General features: G+C 45.8%; 1 protein-coding gene across 1 annotated transcript in view; it reads left to right on the forward strand.

Annotated features, from left to right (window-relative positions):
* Positions 1 to 5,106, forward strand: part of PPP1R36 (protein phosphatase 1 regulatory subunit 36) — a 31,882-nt gene extending 26,776 nt beyond the window's left edge. The window contains exons 8-11 of the mRNA XM_028744750.2: positions 914 to 956; positions 1,062 to 1,255; positions 2,778 to 2,972; positions 4,810 to 5,106. Of these exons, the coding sequence (XP_028600583.2) occupies positions 914 to 956; positions 1,062 to 1,255; positions 2,778 to 2,972; positions 4,810 to 5,044 (667 nt within the window). The 3' untranslated portion in view covers positions 5,045 to 5,106. The remainder of the gene's footprint in view (positions 1 to 913; positions 957 to 1,061; positions 1,256 to 2,777; positions 2,973 to 4,809) is intronic.
* Positions 5,107 to 8,170: the final 3,064 nt, after the last annotated feature.

Consider the following 8,170-nt stretch of genomic DNA (forward strand, 5'->3'; position numbering starts at 1 on the left):
CAAAGTAAAAACTGGTTTACTTACATACTGTCTAAAGGTTGGATTCATGTGCTTCAGACCGTGAAACAAAGACAGTAGCAAAGTGGTAAGGGTTCCCAGATTATCGGTATAGGAACTCAAGAATGGCTGGTGAGAGCCATGCGGCTGAGTTGGAGCAGCAAGCTCAAACTTCTCATGCTGAGCTTCTCAGGTAGAGTGGGGAGGGATGGGGACAATAGGCTTGATTACCTATTTCCTCCCATAGTAAAGGAAATAAGCCTGGCAGGACAGCTTACTCTATTGTATTAACCCCTTCATGCATTAATTAGAGTTAAGCATGTCAGTTATATGAGAATAGTTGTCCCACAACTTTCTTATTTCAACCAGCATTTTAAGGTAGTGCTCTGATTTTATGTTGATTTTTAATTGTTCTTATTCTCTGTATGGTTAGATGTTTTTTTATTTTCCCCAAACCTTTTTTTAGAAATTCTGACTATTAAGTATTATTTAAATATCTGAAATAAAGCAAACAAACCCACTTCCCCAAAAGATTGTACTTTCTTTTTTTCCCTTTTTTTTGCAATAAAGAAGTGGGGGGAAATGCACTGGGAATCATGAGATAACGCTTGCTTTGATGCAACATTGTCTAACCTCCCTGCAAACAAATCAGGATGAATGCGTTCAGCAGGTGGTCTGAAACTGCATTTGTGGGGCCCCTGTCATTTTGCCAAGAGGAAACTGCAGGCTGGGAGCCTCCACTTGGTAGTTTCATTGGGGCACGGGAATGAATTTTACCTGCCAGCGTTTGGTCTTGATTCTGTTTCTTGGTCATGCTAGACTGTGACAGAATGTAGAGGAAACTCCCTTTCGTTTAGGATGTTTATGGAGTACTTTCTCTGTTGCTGTGGATTCATTCTTCTCTTCCACATTTTAGGAGGAAAATATCAACAACACAGAAAGACAGGGAGTTCTTTGAGGTAAGAGCGGTTGCCTGGAGGAACAGAGCAGCTAAGGGTTGTCTCATCTTTTGGATAAGCTGCAACAATAGAGTAGATCACCTCCATTTTTATTTTTGCATTTAGTGCTTGTACAACTTCTCCTCCTACGTGGCTTTTGTGACGTTCAGACAGAAGAACCTCAAGGAAATCCAGCGGGAAGTTGGCCGGCTGCTCCGCTCAAACATATTCAATCCTGCTCTGAGAGAGACAGCTAAACCCAAGGAGTTGAAAACAGACGTGACCAAGGAGGTGAAGAAGGTCACTTTCCGCTATCGCAAGTATGGCCTCATTTTCTCTCTTCTCCCTTCCCCTCCGTTATTGGATGCATTGCAGAGATTTATATCGGGGGTGGGGAACATTTTTTTTTAGCCCAAAGTCCTGCCAAGGCCATATGCCAGAAGTGGCTGGAGCCTGCAGTAGGTTACATTCCAACCATACAAAAGTCAGAATTTTCTGCACATATCGTCTCCATCCAGGTGGACAAGAGGCATTATTGTAGTTGTAAGGCACATTCCAGCCTGAGGATCATAGAATCATAGAATTGTAGAGTTGGAAGGGACCGAAAGGGTCCTCTAGTCCAGTGTTTCCCAACCTTGGGCCTCCAGCTGTTTTTGAACTACAATTCCCATCATCCCTGACCACTGGTCTTGCTAGCTAGGGATGATGGGAGTTGTAGTCCAAAAACAGCTGGAGGCCCAAGGTTGGGAAACACTGCGAGTCTAGTCCAACCCTCTGCAATGCAGGAATCTCAGCCAAAGCATCCATGGCAGATGACTGTCCAACTTCTGCTTCCACAACCTCCTGAAAGAGACTGTTCCACTGTCGCACAGTGGGAGCCAGTGTGGTGTAGTGGTTAAGAGTGGTAGATTCGTAATCTGGGGAACCGGGTTCGCTTCCCCGCTCCTCCACATGCAGCTGCTGGGTGACCTTGGGCCAGTCACACTTCTCTGAAGTCTCTCAGCCCCACTCACCTCACAGAGTGTTTGTTGTGGGGGAGGAAGGGAAAGGAGATTGTTGGCCGCTTTGAGACTCCTTTGGGTAGTGATAAAGCGGGATATCAAATCCAAACTCTTCTTCTTCCCATCAGAAAGTTCTTCCTGGTGTTTAGTCGGAATCTCCTTTCTTGTAACTTGAATCCATTGGGTCAAGTCCTACACTTCAGAGCAACAAGCTTGCTCCATCTTCTATGACAGCCCTTGAGATATTTGAAGATGGCTATTGTATCTCATGTATTCACATACCGTATTTTTTGCTCTATAAGACTCACTTTTTCCCTCCTAAAAAGTAAGGGGAAATGTGTGTGTGTCTTATGGAGTGAATGCAGGCTGCACAGCTATCACAGAAGTCAGAACAGCAAGAGGGATTGCTGCTTTCACTGCGCAGCGATCCCTCTTGCTGTTCTGGCTTCTGAGATTCAGAATTTTTTTTTTCTTGTTTTCCTCCCCCAAAAACTAGGTGTGTCTTGTGGTCTGGTGCGTCCTATAGAGTGAAAAATACGTACTTTCCCGTTGGTCATTCATTCATCCCATGTTTTTTAATGCATTTCCTTGTCACTTTCCTAATTACAAAAAAATATATCCATATTTTTTAGTATATTTGTTTCCCTGAAGCAATAGAGCACTTTAATCCATTTTACCGTAATTCTGCAAATCTAAATTTCCAGTATGTGATTGAATTCTGCACCCCCAAAGCCTGCAAAATGCTGTCAGTCGGGAGGTACCTTGTATGACTTCACCCTTACTTGAACACCTTTCCCTTATTCATTTTTTAAAATTTTTTTTAAAAAACTATTTCTTAAAGGAGCACCGATGTAAGGCAGCCAGCCATCCGAAGCGTCATGGACCAGCGATCGCCGGTGCTGAGCACCTTGCTGCCGATGCCTAAAGACAGCGCTCAGTACCTTTTCCAGGACCATTACCTCCATGCTGGCAGAAGTCAGCCAGCCTACAGTCCTGAAGAGCTGCCACCCTTTTCCTCTGTCGTGCCAGAACCCAAGTAAGGAATGCAGGGCTTTTCTACGCAATAAAGGTAAAGGTACCCCTGCCCATACGGGCCAGTTGTGTCCGACTCTAGGGTTGTGCGGCCATCTCACTTAAGAGGCCGGGGGCCAGCGCTGTCCGGAGACACTTCTGGGTCACGTGGCCAGCGTGACAAAGCTGCATCTGGCGAGCCAGCACCAGCGCAGCACACGGAAACGCCGTTTACCTTCCCGCCAGTAAGCGGTCCCTATTTATCTACTTGCACCCGAGGGTGCTTTCGAACTGCTAGGTTGGCAGGCGCTGGGACCGAGCAACGGGAGCGCACCCCGCTGCGGGGATTCGAACCGCCGACCTTTCGATCGGCAAGTCCTAGGCGCTGAGGCTTTAACCCACAGCGCCACCCACGTCCCTTTTTTACGCAATACGTGACCACAAATTCTAACAGGGAGCAGTGTCCTGTCTCACAAGTATATCTGAGTTACTCATAGTTTCAAGCCTATTTGAATGTGCTCTAAATGTATTGGGTGCATCTGTCTTGTTTGCACATGTGATGGCCATGGGGAAAGCAAAAGGACATTGAAGACCCTGCTAGAGCAAAAGAGAGGAACGCTAGCAGAATAGGACCCAATGAATGCTTAACCATTGCGTTTTGATAAGAACGGCTTGACCTCACCCCAAAAGGCACACTCCTCCGTTGTCTCCCGAGACAGACGGAGGCCAACAAATTCAGGCCAATGGACTACGTTGGTTTTGGTGACATGCATCCTGTCTGTCTGTTTGTTCCGCCTGGCAACAATTCCGTCTGCTTTACCCCAAAAGCAGAAAACCGGGAGAAGGGGACTCCAGCTACCAGACTCTCCCATCTTTATCTCTTTGTTTCTTATCTTGCCCGTTCTCCAAGGAGCACAAGGCAGCCTACCTGGTTCTCCAGACACCCATTTTATTCTCAGAAATTGTATCGTAAAACCTTTATTGGCATCACATACAACATCCAAAACAAATCAATACAGAATTACCACTTCCCCAGTGGCACAAAACATCTGCGAAAAGAAAGGAGGCAGAGCAGTCTATCGTCACATCTCTTGGTCTCCAGGGAGATCAGACGTCTGCAGTGTATTTCGACGACAAAAAACCAAATAGAGATATTTAGCCACTAACTTGATGAGCTCCTGATCATTCCCCAGTAATAGAAAATGTATGACCTCTGACTCTGGTTTCCATTTGGGGATACAGAGTTGATATAAAAATTGCTGGCAGAGATCAGCATATAGTTTACAATTGAAAACAGTATGTGTAAGGGTTTCTACCAGGTGGTCTTCACATGGGCAAGTTCTTTCTCCTTCCACCCTGCCTGAGAACCTTCCCCAAAGGAGGTCTGATGGATTTGAATTAAACCTGGCCAGCGAAAATGCCCTTCTTTCTTGAGGGTTAAGCAGAAATTCAAGGTAATTATGGTTAGAAACTTCTCAGAAATCACCTGCGAGGGAGACCCGAGGGCCAAACTAGACATTAGCTGTATCCTTAAGTGCAGTGTTTTAATTATTATTTTAAATGCATACTGTTTTGAAAAACAAACTTGCATTTCAGGGCACAGATAGGGAGCTCAGGTATTGCCTGGTTTGGCCTTGTGAGGTGATGATTGCTACAAGGTCACACGGTGAGCTTCATAGCCAAGATGGGCATTTGGACCTTGGTCTCCCCAGTCCCGATATAGCACCCCAACCACTTTGCCATCCTGTTAAGTGGTGGAGTATAACCCCTACGCTGCAGCTCAGCCAGTGCAGTTCCCTTAGCCCAGGTGTAACAGGTGGGCATCCACTCAACAACCTGGCTGCTCTCTCCTTCTCTGGCAGGATCGGCATCATTGGATGCCCACGCCACAGATTTATCCCTCATACGCTTCAGCCTATCGGGACGCAGGATGCTGAGAACAAGGATGACGAAAGCATAAGGTCGGAGACAAGCCTCTCTCCTGCTGTTTCCCAGGAGCTGAATGTCTCACCGAAGGTCCCTCAAGGCAGCGCTAGCCTCCAGTCCGTGGCGGGTTCAAGGGCTACCACCGAAGCAGATTACGTTGAGAATCACTAGCAGCGTACGCTAGCCATTAGGGATAATTTTTCTTCGTTTAATTAAACTCTTTTGAAACGTTTGCCGTTTGAATTGTATCCCTTGTGTACTCCAGCCTGCAGGGAGAGCATAGCAAAGCCAGGCTACACTTTCCACTTTGCCAAGCTCCCAGGACAATATTTGCATTAAAAAAAAAAGATCATTAAAGCAAGCTAAAGCTGTCTGTGTTAAAGCCAGAATAAAGAGATTTTTTGAAACTAGACATAGTACGCTTTCAGGTATTAAACACCTCCAAAGGCCTGGTGGAACAGGTAGGTTTCCTAAAATGGGAATCCGAAAAGGTGGAGAAGGCTTTCCCCCGCATCCTCACTGCAGAGCCATCCCTAAGGCTTTGGTGCATCAACTGGAAGTTCCGGCTGCACAGGCCTAGCGCACTGTGCTTGCTCACATCCTCTGCTGGTGGCCTGCTGTGGGTGGCGATTTGGCAGTCTCGGACATTATCTTCAGTACCTGCTCCATCCCAATGGAATGTTTATTAGTGAGCCCTATTAGTTGTTGTTGTTGTTTTAAATGCATTGTATGCTGATCTTTAATTTGCTATTTTAGAATTTTCCTTACGCACACACCATCCTACTGCATTCCTAAAACAATCTAGGACTGCTGGGAGCAAACTGGGATTCTCAAGGTCGGGGTGGACATTTAACTTGATGAGCTTCCTGAAACTGACCCAGGAGTCCAGGCAGAACGGGACAGATGTTAACATCTGCAACTGGCAAGCAACACGAAGACTTTAAATTGGCCAGGGCCTTGTAAATACTAGGAGCCAGGCATTCTGCCTTTGCAAGGTCAACTGTTCTTTAGGCTACAGCTTCCCACTGCTCCCAGTGTCTCTATACCCTCCATGGATTGATCTGGATACAGCCAGCCCACAGACAAGAGTGGGAGTGCTTGCATTGCATTGGAAGTGCTTGCCTTCAAGCCAGTTTGGTCCCCATAAGGTCAGGGCTGGGTGCATCATATCTTGCTGAGAAACAAGTCTGTTCCATCAAAGGAACATTCAGAGATCTCTTAGCATGGGTTAGAAAGCAGGAAAAGAGCCTCTTTTTTGGGCCAGTTCATACATGCCCTTGCATCACTGAACGACAAGGTACAGTGGTGCCTCGCAAGACGAAAAGAATCCATTCCGCGATTCTCTTCGTCTAGCGGTTTTTTCGTCTTGCGAAGCAAGCCCATTGACAGCTTAGCGGATTAGCGCTACAGCGGTCTAGCGGCTTTTCGCGATCAGCTGTTAAGCGGGTTATCAGCGGAACAGCTGATAGGCAGCTTAGTGGCTTAGGAAAAGGGGGGGAGCGGAAAAAACCCGCGTGGACGCGCAAGATTTTTTCGTCTTGCGAAGCAACCCCATAGGGAAATTTGTTTTGCGAAGCGCCTCCAAAACGGAAAACCCTTTCGTCTAGCGGGTTTTCGTCTTGCGGGGCACCACTGTACTTCTGATGAACTTCCCTCTTCTGCAGACCTATTAAAGGTGCAAGAGCCCCAGCTGACCACCCTGTATTTGTGCCCTGCAGCAGAGAAGGGGAGGGATTGACGTTTGGTTCTAATTTCCAGATTGGCAGATGGGTGCTCCTCCTGCGTGCAATATTTTTTTTTGCATGGTCCATGCGACATTCTGGCTTCCAAACCCCAGCCCGTATTCCCCCCACCCCCAATAACTGGATCCAGATTTACCTTTTGGGCAGGAATGTGATCAATGTCCCATTTGTGATAGGTTTACCATATTAAGCCCATCCTTGGAAGCGCCCCAAGATTCGTATCACTAGGAATGTGTGCTTTAAATTAAGCGTTGTTTTTTTTAAAAAGATATTTATTAAGATTTTCAAAATATTACAAAATGAAAAAAGAAAAAGTACAAAATAAAAATAGTTAAAAACAATTCAATCTTTCCATTACTTATCTTTCATTTGCTTATTTCCCGGACCTCCTCACACCTCCCTTTTTTGTATTCCAATTCAATTTATTAGTTCAGCAAATCCTTTAAATTAAGCGTTGTTGGAAATAACGCACGTGCACATGTGCAAGGACCCATAACGAGAATGTGGACACCTTGTTTTTTTTAAAAGAACAACAACAAAGAAACCCTAGGACCTGCCAGTTTGCTCTAAACTAAATAACCAACATTTGGATGCACAACAGCACACAATGGAAAGGCTGGGTGGGGCTGGAATAATGAGCCACACTTTTTATTATTCCCAGCTGCAACATGTCATTAGCAAGAGTGGATATTTCTCCCTGACTCCCGGGCAAAACAGCAGGGGGGACTGGCATATAATAAGCCCGTACAAAGAGAGCTTTCCTCCTGACTCACTTTCTCCTCTTAGAAAGATGATTCACCCTCATATGGAACCAGACCTCAGCAAGTTGCGTGCCTCCACAAGCACGACACGCCTGCCTTGGGAGCTAAAACTACACATCTCTGGAGATAGTATAAAAGAACCTCTTTTGTCATTCAGCAAAGCTTCAGCTCAGCTGGGGAATCTCGATGAACAGCACGCCAAGGCTGGCCTGGCACACGCTAATCCTTCCTTCTCCACGAGGGATTTGGAGCTGCCTCTCCAGCACTGCCCATGGCCTGGGCTGGCACAAATGTGGGGTGGTTGTAGGGAAAGGCACATAAGTCGTTCCGCACCAGGAAGGGTGGTTAAGTTAAAAGTTGCCAGCTTCCTGTTAGCTGCAAGGGCGAAGGACGTGTTTAGCAAAACACTTCACTGCTGTGCTTTGGGAGTTTGCTGTGAAAGTTGCACGCGAGCATATTCTGTTCTGATTTGTTCACCCCACCCCCCGATTTCAACAAGACTCTGCCAGTCTTTCCCAACCTGGTTCTCTCCAGATGTTTCAGACTGAAAGATACCACTTCAAGCTCCATCTATTTCAGCCTCCTATTCCCACAATGGTCAACAAGATGCTAGGAGCCACTGAGAGCCTTGGATTTATCCACTCTTTTAAATTTTTTATATTTTTTTATTAGTTTTTTAACGTATCATTTTCAACAATTATTAAACATACTTTATATCTTATACAATTTTTTGACTTCTATCAATCACATCTGGAAATTTTCCAATCTTTGACTTCTATCAATCACATCTGAAA

Source organism: Podarcis muralis, chromosome 1, assembly GCF_964188315.1.
Source record: "Podarcis muralis chromosome 1, rPodMur119.hap1.1, whole genome shotgun sequence".
Classification (NCBI taxonomy): Eukaryota; Metazoa; Chordata; class Lepidosauria; order Squamata; family Lacertidae; genus Podarcis; species Podarcis muralis.